The sequence below is a fragment of the Aythya fuligula genome, chromosome 8, assembly GCF_009819795.1.
Source record: "Aythya fuligula isolate bAytFul2 chromosome 8, bAytFul2.pri, whole genome shotgun sequence".
In the NCBI taxonomy this organism is placed as follows: Eukaryota; Metazoa; Chordata; class Aves; order Anseriformes; family Anatidae; genus Aythya; species Aythya fuligula.
Window position 1 is genome coordinate 19,472,052 of NC_045566.1, and position 15,376 is coordinate 19,487,427.

The 15,376-nt window shown below is 43.3% G+C and overlaps 1 protein-coding gene across 17 annotated transcripts in view; it reads right to left on the reverse strand.

Moving 5' to 3' along the window:
• NPL (N-acetylneuraminate pyruvate lyase) overlaps positions 1-9,409 on the reverse strand; it is a 44,886-nt gene extending 35,477 nt beyond the window's left edge. For 13 of the 17 annotated variants that reach the window (XM_032192373.1, XM_032192365.1, XM_032192369.1 and 10 more), the window contains exons 1-11: positions 9,363-9,409; positions 8,364-8,432; positions 6,910-6,983; positions 5,763-5,850; positions 4,932-4,989; positions 4,761-4,836; positions 3,144-3,236; positions 2,508-2,656; positions 2,312-2,358; positions 1,291-1,375; positions 417-456 (exon numbers count right to left, since the gene is read on the reverse strand). In XM_032192373.1, the coding sequence (XP_032048264.1) occupies positions 417-456; positions 1,291-1,375; positions 2,312-2,358; positions 2,508-2,656; positions 3,144-3,236; positions 4,761-4,836; positions 4,932-4,989; positions 5,763-5,850; positions 6,910-6,983; positions 8,364-8,432; positions 9,363-9,394 (811 nt within the window). In that variant the 5' untranslated portion in view covers positions 9,395-9,409. Of the gene's footprint in view, positions 1-121; positions 457-1,290; positions 1,376-2,311; positions 2,359-2,507; positions 2,657-3,143; positions 3,237-4,760; positions 4,837-4,931; positions 4,990-5,762; positions 5,851-6,909; positions 6,984-8,363; positions 8,674-8,746; positions 8,800-9,362 lie in introns of those variants that run through there. The other 4 variants (XM_032192357.1, XM_032192360.1, XM_032192361.1 and 1 more) reach the window with 4 other exon arrangements.
• Positions 9,410-15,376: the final 5,967 nt, after the last annotated feature.

A 15,376-nucleotide genomic window follows, 5' to 3' on the forward strand; every position in this document is an offset into this window, starting at 1 on the left:
AGAGCTGTGTTATCCTACTTAGGCATCACAATCTCAGAAAAATGGCTCTCCAGAAATTATGTTAAAATGGGCTTTTGGAGGCAGAAAAAGAAAAACTAACAAAAAAAAACAAAACAAAAACCACAGAAATAGTATAAGAAAAAAGGAAAATCACAGAGAGAATCACAGAGAGTCACAGCTTTGAACCTCTTTTTGCAGCAGAAGGAAGGAAGTGACAGTGGGTTCTCTCAGGGATGCTTGGTCAGCTCCCTTTGAGCTCCCAGCTGCTATCAACTCAGGAAACTGCATAAGCAACAGTTTCTCATTGTGAAATCTTTCAGGAAGGAAATTCTGAGGGTACAGCAACAGGAGAATTTCTGGAGCATTGAGTCTGCATTTTAAGATATAGAAAGGGACAAGGGCAGTGTATAACTTACCTAGTTTGATGACAAAGTTGAGAAATTCCCCAATGAGAAACTAGAATAGACAAACAGCAGCTTATTCACCCCTTCACATTTTAAGATGTAAAAGCACCTAGAGCTGTTATGTTATTTACATACATGCAATTGGTGCACAGCTTTAAGAAAAGCCCTTGGCCACCTAGCCAGCCTGTGTGAAATACTAACTCTACTCCAGTGGAACAGGGAAGGTAGGGGTGGCTATTAGAAAGCCATCAGTCTCAGTCTCTTTACTAATGCTCAGGCTGTCTCTTGCTGCAAGCAGTCTGAGAATACTGGCAAGTCTCACATCAGGCTCTAAAGATTTTAAATCTGAACAGATCAGATGTCCTTTAGACGTTCATCTTGCAGTCATTTCTACATGTATTTTAAGGCAAAAGAAGGATGCATCAAATGTCCCAACAGGACATTAAAATGCTGAGTATAGTTTGGATACTGATTGCTCAGAACTCCTCAAAAACCTTCAAGCAGCCCAAGACCAGGAGGGGTCAGAGCTGAGCTGATTTCGGAAAGCTTTCTGCATTACCTCAGGTAAACTATCACCGGAATAGTCCTAGCCAAGGGGCTTGGCCACTGTGAACTTGTTCAAGAAAAAAAGGCCAGGCCATTGCCCGCTCTGCATAGATGAGATCTAAGTGTTGAAGGATAAATAAAGAAGTCTTGGTTAGAAGTAAGTCAGTAAAGACTGGTCAAAATGCAAGGAGAGTGAATAATAAGCAGAGGGTTGGAACTAAAAGAAATTTACTCTAATAAAGGTATCTCAGTGTATGGGTGACAAAACCACATAGAAAAAAACACTCCCAGCACAGTTAAAGGAGAAAGAAGCCTAGTGGGGACAGCGAAAATACTGTACCTGATACTTTTGTGCTAATGCAAGGTCTGGCTTTGCAAAAGCTTGCAACATCAGCTTGGTTTTTCTACCCAAATAGTTGTATGTGCTGCCAAAGACAAACAAACAAACAAGCCAATCAGTAAATGCAAAGGGGGAGCTTAGAACCACTGAAACAAAGTAGCCGTAAGTATTGCCTGTTGACATTATCAGAATGCCATTGTTACCTTCCTGCAGTTTATGAATGGTTAAAAGTCAAGCATCAGAAGTATGCGAGCCCTATGGAAGAGTTTATGAGATCAGATTTCTCTCCCCATTTCTTTCCAAACAGGATTATTTTTCAAACTTACGAATAAAAAGAAATAATTGGACAATACTGAAGTTCAGCATGCTAACTGTACTAAATTCAGAATACAAACTTCCCAGTTATTTGTTCTTTTAATGGATCATCTACTAAAAGCTAAGGTGGCATAGAGGAATTCATTTAAGCAATCTCACAGCCTAGTACAAGGGGCAGAAGTCAAACCAGAAAAACTCAGCACGCATTGTTGCAGAGCCCATTTCCTCACAGACTTCTCATGTGAACTAAAGTAAATCATTTTTACCTTTCTGGGTTTTGGTTCCTTATCCATATAATGAAGATAAAAGCAATTTCCTACTTTGAAAAGTTGCCATGAGCATAAAGAAATATGCTGAAACCTAAGGGTAGACTTAGTAGCATGGTTTAGTGGTGGACTTTAGTACTAGGTTAAAGGTTGGACAAGATGAGAGACCTTTTCCCACCTGAATGATTCCATGATTCTGTGGTCAGCTCACAGACTGCAACAATAACCACCTAAACTAACCCACTCTGAGGTCCCAGATGGTAGTCAAGCATCATAAGCACTGGAGCTAGCTTGTCTGTCTGTTCTGTACCGTGCAGCTTTACCCTAGAGAATCCCCCAGCACCGTGACGGAGGACGGTCACAGAAGCACCATGCAGACAGTGGAAGATACACCAGTAAGGTGTGTGTGGGAGGGGGACGGGAGTCCAAGCCATACTGACCTTCCAACTGCTCCGTTTACCCCTACTGCCAGTGCACCCAACAGTTGCTAGTTTGGCATGTGGGGAGAAAGAGAACATTTTTACTTTATTTAACAAAAGAAAGAGGGAAAAAAAAAAGGGGGGGGGGGGGAAGCATAGCAAAACTAGCTGGTACTGAATGTCCAGGATTATTTTTTTCCTCAAGGGAGCCTCTTACCTCATCCACCCCGTAGAGAAATGCAAACTGTTCGCTCCCATTCTTGTTTATACACTGTGCAAGGTCCAAGAGGTCTGTGTCGCTAAACTTCACACCCTGGAAGGTGGGGATCTGCTCTCTTATTCCATCCAGCAACTCTTCAACACGAACTGTGCATAACAGCAGCCTCACATGAAGAAACACATCCCTGCTCTGGGAGATTTCCCTGTTTCCTCCCCACTTAATATTTACAAGTTAATCACTTTTGGCCTAAGCTTGGTAAACTACATAGTTCTAAACCGACCCATCAGACAACGTCAGTGTCATTACTTCCCAAAGTTACAACAAAGGCATTTTCTCTGAAACATTCCTTTTGCCAGATTAGAAATAAAAACCATGGATAAGTGAAAACTGAGCAACGAACTGGCAACAAAGAATAAATATAAATTCATACACCCAGAAACACCACATAACCTGGTGCCTAGGGCAAACAACTTATGATCTGTATTCTATTCCTTATTCCTCTGCTAAATATTTTGGGGAAGGATGCTAAGCAGAAGCCCCATACTGCTGGTAGGCCAGTCACACCAGCTGCTAGGGTTTCTCAGGATGCTACATGTCTAGGGGCTCAGGAAGAGCTGACTAAGAAGTACTTACTCTTTACACCCGTCAGAGGAGGAATGTGATAGTAATAAAATGGAACCCCAGGGGCTTCAGATGCAACTTTCTGTAAGAAAGCAACCAGTTCATCTGGAAGAAAACAACCAAGTACCCCCGTAAGACAAGGAGACCAGCCGCAGTGACAGAGTTCAGATGCACAGCAGACAGGGTCTGGGGATAGGCCATCCACAGTTTGCATACCCTGTACAGCCAATAATATAAAAACCTGCACACATCACAAAAATCAACTGTAACACAGCTCAGTGGAAGACCCTAGGGAAGGCAAAGGTATTTATTGCAAACCAAACTGATTTCAGTATTTCACACTCATTCTCTTACAGAAATACATACCCTCACACATCCAAGCCTCAGGACCTCAAACACCAGACCAAGTGGTCTCTCCTACCTGTGCACAACACAGAGGACAAGGGATGAAGTTTACATCCGCCTTATTAGGGTTCTGCTCAACTGGTGATAGCAAACAGGTCCCTCAACAACTTTTTTTTGCATCATTTTAGGAATCAGAGAGTTATTACAGTTTATATTCTTCCCGAGAATCTTTTCACTGCATCATACATAAATCTTAGACAATCTTTGTATTGGCACAGCAGGAAGAATAATGTCAAAGAGCCATGTGCTAAAACCTTGCTGTCATCCTACTACAATCACAGCAAAGACCTTCAGCTAATGTTTGTGCTGTTCCTCTGTGCTTACCAGTTTGATTGCCACTGACTGTGTCCTTGGCTATCAATTCCAGCCATTCTGGCAATCCACTCCTGTTTCTTCTGGTACTTTCATATAAACAATTCCAGTCATAATTAGTTCAGACAAAATTTAATATTTCTATTACAAATCTTCACATCATGTGGTTCTTTTACATTATGGTCATCATGTTGAAAGCAAAACCACTCAGTTTGTAAGTTTTGAGGTAACCCTAGGTGCACAGAACCAAGAGATGGATAACCCTGCTGGGGCAAAGGTATGCCTCAAAGTCACAACCATCACCTCAATAACAAGGGACACTGCTGTATCAACAGCTTATTGAGTTAGTCAGCACAGAACTGACTGCTTTCTAGAGCAGCCCAGATCAAGCACAAACTCAGTGCTCTCTGTTCAGAAGACAGGGTAGTTAACTACTCTTTCAATGAGCAACTCCTCATTTCACAACATGCTAACAAGATATATCCCAAATGGCATTCATCACACTTTTTATTGTGAGACTTCTTGAAGACCATCCTTGAAAAAAACATTCTCCTTTTAGGTTTTGTTTTCTCTTGATGCCAGACTCGGCACAGGTGTACAAACATTACCACCAGAATAGTTTCCAAAGAAGGAAGAGAGCACATGCGAGAGCTATGATAAAGGATTATTGCACTGCTGAAATGCCCATCCTTTCAGAATATTCTTCAAGATGTGGAATTTGGAAGAGAAATCTTGCAAGCAGCTGGAAACTCTTCTATTTCTCAGAGGAAAGCCACACTTCCTCCACAAGAAGCAGTATTATCATCAGTGGTCCTCAAGAGTTCTTGAGCTCTCTTTTACCAGAAAATACGGCTAGTGGCTTGAAGGCAATAGAATAGGGCCTCAGGAGGTCTGGCAATCACATCTACTCACCTTTGTTTGTGGGTTTGAAGAAGAAGGGGGCTATTACAGCAATACCGCTAGCACCTATGGCTGCTGCGTGTCTTGCCTATGAAAGAGAGAACAGAAAATACCTGAAGGTACATCTACTTTTTTTTTTTTTTATTACACACATAGTGAAAAGGAATCGTATTATATACGCACCAGGTCTTGGGACTCTGGTAGACTTAGTGCTCCCACATGAATGATCACATGATCTAGTCTGCATAAGAACAAATTCAGAAGGTTTTAGTGATGGTGAAAAATACCAGTCTGCCTAAATGAATCAGTTCAGACCAGGAAGCCACAGAACAAGAACTTCACTGGGCTAAATTAAAAGACAGCCTGTCTGATCCTGCCAAGAGCATTTTCCAGGTTCCAGTCCATCAGTCCTGTTTCTGTGTTTCACCTTTATATCCACACAGACCGTAAGCCTTCACATCAGTTTATTACTGCTCACTATCTCCCTCCTACTCCAAAACACCCCCTTCTCTCCACATCTTCTGACAGCAACTAAGGAGAAGACAGAGGCAAGTGATAGAAGACTACAATAGGTGCAGGAGACAGAGAAGAGACTTGCACTTAGACACATGACTGAAGATATAGGTTGAATTCCTTCTTTTGCCACTGACTTTGCATACTTTACACCACAGCTTCCCCCATACCAAATAATTTAATGAATATATTAAAAGGTTAAGAAATGCTCACAGGGCTTTAAATAGCCCTTTCCTTCCCTCCATCCTTCAGTCTACCAAAGAGGAGCACTCTTACAAGCTCCCCAAGGAGTAGGAATGGATACCAGCTAACTGGCAGCGACAAAAAAGCAAGCTTCTCTGAAAAAGGAGCTGGGGAATAAAGCCCAACAACAAAATACTCAAAGGAAAAAAAAAAAAAAAAAGCTATCATCAAATGTTTCTTTTCATGGCTATACATGTCTTAGGCAAGCCTATATAATAACACGAGATTTAGAATTCCCGTTTCCTCTCAGCTACTCACTTGTCTTTTCCTTGGCGCACCCATTCTTCTGCCAGCTGCTTCCTTTCCTGGATGCTAAGGGACAGGCCTTCTCCTGTGGTGCCATTCACTGTTTCAACACAATACAATACAGCTGCTGAGGCCTGGCCTACAGGCATTGCTTTTCCTGAAGGTAAGTACTGACAATTTTGATGAAATTAAGCAGAATTATATTTCCTCCAATTCATTTTAAGATAACAGTGGTCTGCACCAGCATCTGCAAGGGGATTACAGCGTTATCATTGCTAAATGCCTGCATCCAAAACCTGGGTATTTCAGCTGATGAAACTGTTAAACCTTCTTCCCCCAGCAATGAGACAAATGCACGAAGTGACAAGCAGCTAGCCAGGTAGAGGGACTTTCATTCCTCCATGCCCAGGAAAAGGTCTGACATTTGGTGAGTGAAACCATGTATCTGAGGCTAAAGCACCTCTTGAAAAGAAGGAAATGTCAGTATGCTCAGTCACAAAACAACAGATTAAACAAACAGCTGAAGTTATTAGCACGCTCCATTTTTCATTCTGCCACTCTTAACTGAAATTTCGAACAGAATTCTCAGCGCTGGCTTCAGCTTAGTAAAGTACACAAGGCTGTGAACAAATGTGGTTTAGCAGATGCTGTATTATCTATCCAGACACCCCTAAGCCCTGGCAGCAGCCTCTTAGATGGAGGCAGAAGAGAAGGATGAGAGCAGTGACCACTCCAGTATCACCCAGTGCATTGGAGGGCTCCTAGAGAAGCTCACGTGGCTTTGATGAGCCCATAGGATTCTCTGCAATGCTGAGCGGATGTTATTTAAGTCAGATGATTATGTCCTGCTTGGTCAACGGGAAGTATCATTCAATTAAGTCTTGTCTGCCAGCACAGCATTATCCATTCATTGCTTCATCCAGTTACTGTATGAAGGCAATGCTTATTTCACCCCGCACAGAAATGGTGTGTAGGCAAAAGATCTCTTAAGTATTGCTTACACTCTTTCCACTGATGAATATAATTATCACTGAGGATCCCACATCCACAGTCCCTCCCATTACAGCTCTTATCAGGCAAGATATCATAGGTTTGCTATCCAGGTAAAAGGAACATAACACACTTTCTGTGGGAAAACAAAACAAAACAAAAAACTTACCAAAGATGTTCTTCACATTCTGCTCCCTTACCAGATAATCCACATATTGGCGAATCACTGAAAGATTGATTTGTCTGAAATGAAAGGAACCGCAGCAACCTTAGGAGCCTTAGCAACTCTAAGTCTCTATTTACAGAAATTTTAAACTTAGTGATAAAGTAACCAAAAATAAAGACATGTATTTCTGATGTCTTGGATTTGTACACACACAAATACCCCAAGGTATGACACCTTCAGCACATGCTACATTCCACAAGAAATTAGGTAGACTCAAACCTTTTGGACTGTTAGGGAAACCAAGAGTTCCTTAAGACCACAAATATATTTGTGCACATGCTGGCAAACAGTTAAACTATACTTGTAACTGCTGGACACAGACCGTGTAATGGTGTCTGTTGCATGTGACTTTGACCTCTCTCTCTCTCTCTCTCTCTCTCTCTCTCTCTCTCTCTCTCATTAAAGAATGAGGGAAGCAGACTTCCCTGACAAACAATGGAAACTGAATTCTAGATTTATCTTCTCTCCAGAGCAAATTTATTTTGTTTATCAGTGTGTAATTTTCCTTTGCTGTTTCCATACGTTTCCACTCTCCACATACTATGTTGCAATAAATTCAAGAAGTAATAACAAATGAAATCAGAATCAAGTTTCCTTTAAATTAAGAAATTAAGCAGTGACTGTGATGCAAATGAGTTCCCTTACTGTGATAGTACTCTGCTTTACAGTATTTTTCAAAACTAAAGGCTAATATTTAGAAGAATGTATTAGCAACTCTCAACCTTGTCCCTCAGAAACACACGTGGATCTTGACAAATCTGAGAAGCTCAGGGTCCTTTCCTGATTCCAAACAAGTCTGTCTTGCAACATCAAAATACAGTAATGACGCATCTGTTTATCGTCATTTCTTTGAGAAAGGCAGAATTTCAGCTCTTGATTTGATGTTATTTTTGGAACTGTGCAATCCCTGCAATATTTTCTTCCGGTTTAAACTAATTCTGTGCACACATGTATAAACTTAAAAATTTGCAAAAGATAGCCAGGGGTAAGAAACGGGTATACAGACATCGGATTTAAAGAATCATTGCCCAGTTCACAAGAGCTCTTCTAATCAGGACTGTGATTTGCCTTAACAAGTTTGAAAGTACTCTATTCATATGACCTTACTGTGATTTAATTTGCATCTACCAAAACAATAGAAAAGCAGGTGAAAGACTGATCCAAACTCTCCAAACCCCGACCTACAGCACTTGCTGGGGAACAGGAGGACACAGGGGCTAGGGGAACCTGGAGAGCAGTTTCTCACCTAGACGTCTCCTCCCTCATCAGAGACCTGATTTAGAAACGAACCAGATCTGATCTGTTCCCAGTAGGAAAGGAGGAGAGCGGTGGATTAAGGGAATAGTTGCCAGAGCAGTTTGACAACACTCCGTGCCATGGTGCGAGGTAAGGCTTACCCATCGGGAGTCATGGGAGTGATGGCAGCTGCCACGAGACCCTCCAGCTTCTTTCCGGGTGTCATTGAGCTGTTGGGGAAAGGAAGAGAGAAAAGTGATTCCCACCTTTAAGCTTTGTTTCGGCTCACTGCAGTTCACAACAAAACCGGACAGGCAAAGTTCAGAAGAAGTGGACTTTGCGTTGGCATTATTTTGAGCTGAGAACGGCACTTGGAGACCATTTTGACAGCTTGCTGCGGGCAGCACCATCCCGGGAGAGGAACGGGCTCGGTACGCGCTGCAGCAATGCAGCGGGGCGGGCTGAGCGCCGAGCGGGGACCGCGCCCAGGCCGCCCCCAGACCCCCCAGCTCCCCCCGGCTCCCTTCCCCTCCTCTCCCCTCACCTCCCCGGCGGCTCGGCGGCGGCAGTGGGGGGCCCCGCTCGGCCCCGCTCCGCCTCACCCCGCCCCGCCGCGGGGCCGGGCCTGCCGGCGTGAGGCGGAGGCCGCGGGCTGCCCCTCGCGCTGAGGCGTGGAGGGGACTCGGGGCGAATTTCTCGTGAAATAGCAAAGTGCAATCGCCTGGCATGCAGCGGGGGGCTGCGCTTGGGTCATACCAGCCCTTGGGTCAACTATGAGCCAGCAGCGTGCCCAGGTGGCCAAGAGGGCCGAGTGGCTTGTACCAAGAGCAGTGCAGCCAGCAGGGTTGGGAAGCGAGTGCCCCTCTGTGCAGTGAGCCCGCACCTCCAGCCCTGTGTGCGGTTTTGAGCCCCTCTCTACCAGAAGGACAAACAGCAGGAGTTGGGAGGACTGAAGGAACCGGGGCTGCTTACTCTGGAGCAGAAGTGACCGAGGGAAGACCACATCGTGCCCTGCAACTCCCTGACAGGAGGCTGCAGTGAGGAGGGTGTTGGTCTCTCCTTGTGCCAAGGATGTGGAGAAGAACTTCTTCACAGCAGGGGTGCTTAGGCACTTAACAGGCTGCTCAGGACAGTGGTGCAGTCGCTTACCCTGGACTTACTTAGGAGACGTGGATGTATCACTTGGTGACATGGTTTAACGGTGGCCTTGGCAGCATTAGGTGATGGTTGGACTCGATGTTCTTATGGGTCTTCTCCAACCTAAATAATTCCATGAGTTATGGCACTGAACAAACAAGCAGAAGACAATGGCTAATGGGCTGCTAAAACCGCTGCCCACACGCAGCCCATGTGGCTTTTGTTTTCTTCTCCCACGTGTGGTTTTGCCAGATGTGTAGCACAGGCAGCGCAGTCTGGGCCCCATGGAGAAATGAAGCTCCTGCACAGCACAACTCTCCCCATCCTTCCTGGGGAAAATCAGCTGGGTTTTCTACACCTGTTCCTCATCCCTAAAGCAGGTGCAGGGAGACATTCTGCCTTCAGCATGCACTTCCAGATCTTCCATTATAACGCTTTTTCTGACTACCTAGTATCTACAAAAACAATCCCCTGTTGTTGTGTGCTCTGGGAGCACATTTTTCATGTAGTCACATAATAATCTCAGAGGTTGGGATTCTGGTATTCCTCCTCCATTCCAAAATATGCACGCTGTGGGCTATTCACACTGTGATCACTTTCTCTGGGATTTGGCTTCACTAGCAGGTTCTCACAAAGCACATGTATTTTTCCTTTCTTTGAGGCTCTGAGAAGAGCCTTTCTCATTCTTTGAGACATCCCCTCTTCTCTGTGCTCTTTCCATCCATATGGGTAATGTGGAATCTCTTTCTCCAAACTGAACCATCCCAGCTCCATCAGCCTCTCCTTGTAATAGATTCTCCAACTCCATAACCATCTTCAAGGCTCTTCAGGGGATGGGCTGTAGTAAGTCCATGTATTCCATGCAACAGAGAAGCCCAGCACCAGCTGTGTCTCTCTGGTGCTGACCAGAGGGGAAGGATTGCCTCCCCCTCAACCTGCTGGCAAAGCACTGCCTTAACGCAGAGCATGATACTGCTGGCTCATGTTCAGCTTCGCAGCAGGACCCCCAGGTCCTCTCCTGCCAAGCTGCTTTCCACCTGGTGAGCCCCCAGCAAGCACTTGGTTGAACTCCATGAGGTTCCTGTCAGCCCAGGTCTCCAGCCTGCCCAGGTCCCTCCGGATGCCTGCACAGCCGCCTGGTCTGCCAACCTCTCTTCCCAGCTTTGTGTTTCCATCTGCAGACTTGTTGAGGGTGTTCTCTTACACATCATCTGGGTCACTACTGAAGAGCTTAAGCTGTATTTGCCCCAGAACAGTATCTCTAGCAAGGTTCAGAGGCAGTTCAGTGCTGCATAGAGACATTTAGAGGAAGTTTTGAAGATTTTTTGAGTATATTAACAGAATTTTAGAGCTACTCAGTGCTGCTGGCAAAATCTGGCCACATAAGCTCAATGCATTGACAGCATATGAAACTTTTATAATGGGTTGAAGTGGATTTGATTCTTCTGAGGCCTGATGAATATACAAGAGACTTATGGGAAATTAAATGAATATGTATTTGTCCCACTAATATAAGCACACTGCCATTAACTGTTGGGGTGCAAGTTAGGTGGAGCTATCCCCCTTGCGTCCAGCATGTGTGCACAGCGCCATATAAACATACCTGCTTCGTAACTATTCCAAGGTTATAGTCTGTTTTCCACAAGTCAGGTTAGACCTGCTTAGAACAGTCTGTAGGAGTTACAGATTGGTCTAGAGGGATTTTAGAGCTGCTTAGTGCACTTCAGAGGAATTTTAGAGCTGCGTAAGAGTTTAGAATTGCATAGTAGAAAATTAAAGATATTTTAGAAGTATTTAAAGGTATATTATTGCTGCTTACAGCAAGACACAGGAGCTTTAGTTTAGAGGAACTCCGACTGTTTTAGAAGAGGCACAAGAGTTTTCAGTTGTTTAGAGTACTTTACAGCAGTTTCTGCACGCTTTACAAGACATTAGAAACATCGAATGGTTTGGGTTGGAAGGGACCTTAAAGCTAGTCCAACCCCTCACCATGTCAGGGATCTTTCACTAGATAGGTTTAGAGCTGCTAACTGTTTTTAGATGTGTTAGATCAGTTCAGACAGGCTTGGAGCTTCTCTGCACTCATCAGCATGATCGAGTTTTAAAGGATCGAAGAGAGGTTTTAGCATGGTTTCTCTAAAAAACAGTTTCAAAACTGTGGAAGAGTTTTAGAGCAGTTGCATAGAGATAGAGAGGGTTTTGAGACGTATTTTGTGGTATGTTAGTATTGCTCAAAGCAGTGTAAAGGAGCTTAGATGAGAGTAGTGCTGTTTTCAGAGTGGTAAAACGGAGCTTTTGGAGTTTATAGCTGCTCACCCTTGTTTATAGCTGATTCTGGAACTGTGTAAAGAAGTCCAGACTGGTTTAGAGGTGCTCTAGAGTATTTTAGAACCGCTTAAATGATTTTTAAAAGTTGGCTGTAGCAATTAAGGGCTGTAATACAGCTCTTTAAGAGCCTGTGTTGCATAGCTCTCTAGTGCTATTTCAGAGGGGTTTAGAGCACCTCAAAACATCTCCAAGCAGTTTTAAAGGTTTTTGGTGGAGTTGTAGAGTCCCAAATGAAATTCAGAGGTTTTCAGATCAATATAGAGGAATTCTAGATAAGATCAGATCAACCTGAAAGCTCCTTGGAGCATGTTTAGGAGGATATTGGTGCAGTTCAGAGGACCACAGCACTCTTTAAGGGGTATTACAGTTCCTCAGAACCTCTTAGAGTGCTTTTGAGGAGTTTTAGAAGAACTTGAGGAGGTTTTGAGATCTTTAGAACTGTTTACATGAAGTTTTAAGGCATCTTAAAGGTGGTAATAATTTGAGATATTCAGAACTATTTAGTGGCTGTTTATAGCTGATTAGAAGAGTTTTAGAGTGGTTTAGAGGCCATTTAGAGTTGTATAAATTACATCTGTTTTGAAGCAATGGCCTCACTGCAGCAATATGGAGGTCCTCACCACTTCTCAGAGCTGATTAGAGGACTTTTAGAGCAATTTAGAAGTGATATATACTGGTTTAGAGCTGCCTAGAGGGGGTTAAAGTCTTACAGTAGTCTTACAGTAGATTAGAGACATTTTGAGAAATTTTGGAGTTGCCCTAGCCCATTACCTCCCCAGTTCAGAGCTGAGGTCTGTCAGCCCAGAGCCCAGCCCAGGGCTGCGACTGTCTTCCTGCATCTTTCATAGCCACGATGACTGTTTCAGACACCCCACACTGCCTCTGTCCCTCTTACCTAGCCCTTGGGTGCAGGTTTGCTATTTCAGGGCAGCCTTTGCTTATCTCAGAAGGAATGTAATTAAGAAAATGATCGTAAAGACTGTAAGGCTCGCAGATATTTACACTGATAAAGCCCCTTGCAATTACCAGAAGACAAGAAAAAGAATGTGCTTTAGCCCAAGCTGGTGTGCAAGTTATTTCACAGTGGTTTGAAGGGCAGCATGGGTTCAGTTCAGCAGCACTATACAATACAGTGGATAATTACTAAACCTCCTCCAGGCACCAGCAAATAACCACCTGCACAGAATGAGAATTCTCCCTGAAAATGCAAGAGTTGCACTAGGCTGAAACTCACACCCATGCTTTACTTTTCTCTATCTTGTAAAATCCTGCCATCCCAATGCACCAGTTCAGGGTCCACTACAGAGCAATCAGCAGTGACATGTATGGGAATACAGCATTCTACGGATGATCCTTCCCCTGAAGGAAAGAAGAAAAGGAGTTTACTGTGGCCATTTAAAATACTTCCTCTCCTTTATACTCATTTTAAGTGTGTGTTTAATGTCTTTTTTTTTTTTTTTTTAATATGTAAAAACAAGTTTAGAAAAATTTAAATGGCTGTGGAAATTTATATTCAGGAAAATATAAATTCAGGGGAGAACGTAAAATTTGCACTGTAAATTTTGGGAAAAGCAGAAGAAAGGTTTAGGCTGGCTGCAGCTGCAGCGTGCTGTGCAACGACCGGAAAAGTGTTTCCCCAGTTGCCACAGAAATAAGCAGGAAAGTGTTAGCGGTGCCAAAACTCAGAGGATAAGGACACCACCAACAAAAATCAATTGGTATTTTTCCAAACCAATTAGAGGAATAAAAGCATGGTTTTATAGATTTAAGCATTTTTTCTCTATGGGAAATAAACAAACATTAATGTCAAAAGCTTATCTAAATTACCACATAAGGTAATTTCAAGTAGGGAATTTATAAACACCAGAGGTTTTGTGCCAAGAGGCTAAACTTGCCATGTGCCAACATAACCGATTGACATGCCCATCAAAAGTGCTCCATTATTCAAATCACTGCTTCGCTAAGGCTGGTTAACTACTAAAGCCAAAGGTCCTCTAAGTTTCCTCTGGAGTCTGTTAGGTTGGGGTATGGCTTTTGTTGTTGTTGCTCTGCTAACATTTCCAACATTTGCAACGCTAACTATAAGTACCACCCCTGTCCTGTACTTTTACTTTGCCCACACCACAATTCTGTACACCTACACAGTCCTGACATCTGCATTTTCCCATTTCTTAAGCTATCAAGTTGTACTGGGTCTGGCTGGAGTTTTGTTTGGGCATAATTAAAACAGAGGTTTGCTTCCATTTGTCTTTGAAGTAAATAAATGTATCTGGATACCATTTTCCTTTAAAGATGATACACTTACTCAAGTCTATTTTTAGAACTAAGAGGAAGTACAAAAGCCTAAATGGTGGCAGAAATTCAAAAAGGTAACATCCATGAAAGCGAAGAAATTTGGTTAAATACCATTTGGCTGCTGATTCTCATCTTGTCTTTTGACACTCAGAAATGCATCATCCAAGCAGCTGGCGTGACGTCATTACATGTATAGTGTCCACCTTGCTTTCTCTGCTCTGAATCTGAAGGTGCAGAAGTTCTCAGATTTTAAATTTGAGTTTGAAACTGGTAAGTTGGATATCAGTACTGTCTGGAATACCACCAGTTACCAGTTTAACTCTTCTTGAATTGAACATAACCTGGAAGATTTTCCTAATTTAGGACTTTTGTTAATTTTCCTGACAGATACTCACTTGTGTGTCTGCTGCAGAAAACGCTTGGCATGCCAAAATATTACTAAGATGTCAGGATGAATAAACTTTTAATATTACCAGAAACAGATACTAGAGAGTATTCAAGTGTAAAGCTTTAGAGGTACAAAGAACTGTGACTATCTAATGGCTCCCTTTGTGAACTAAAGGCACTCTTTACAACCAAGATGGTTTGAGGGAGTAAAACTCACCTCAGAACACAAACAACAGTGCCATCTGCTGCAGGAAACCACATCAGCCTATTTTATAAGGAGAGATAGAGACCAGATTCTTAGTGAAAGCATCTCTGGAGGCCTGCATAATCTAAGTAAAAAATAAATAAATAAAAAAGTCCCCCAGAAGCTCACCACTTTTTCACATCTGTTTTGGAGAAAGTGGAAAACAATATTTTAGGAGAGCAGTTATTTAATATTTCTTTTATGCTCTGGACCTGTTTCCAGCAACTCTGGACATGTTCTCAGGTCCATGGGACTCCAAAAAGAAACCCTGGGATCTCTAGAGCAATTTCTGTATACCTTGATCTTTTTCTCAGACTCTTGGGGCTGTTCCCATCATCATTGCCTTCAGCAGTCAGGAGCTTATCCCAGACCCCAAGCAGAGGAGCTGCCAGGTGGTCTCACCCCATGCATCATAAAGATGGGAGAAAGCTGAGAATGAGATGGAGGGGAGGGGAGGCCAAACCAGGTGAAGAAGAGAAGGAAGAAGTCACCTTAAAGACTAGAAAGGTGCAGCAAATAAAGAAAATGCAGCACCATTCTGCTCCTGCCCTTAAGGACCGGGCAACAAGCAGTTGCTTGAAGGACTGCTGGAAGATGCATGTAGAGAAATGAGTCTTGCTGGAGGTGAAAGTGAATACCTACCTTCATCCAGAGAGCCCATCTAGTAGCTGAGAGACAGAAGCTTTGGGCTGCCATTGTGGTTTTTAACTATCTCCTTCTCATTATGGCTTGAGAGCAGTATTTGTTGTACGGATGGTTGGTGACTTCAAACACTGGACTTCA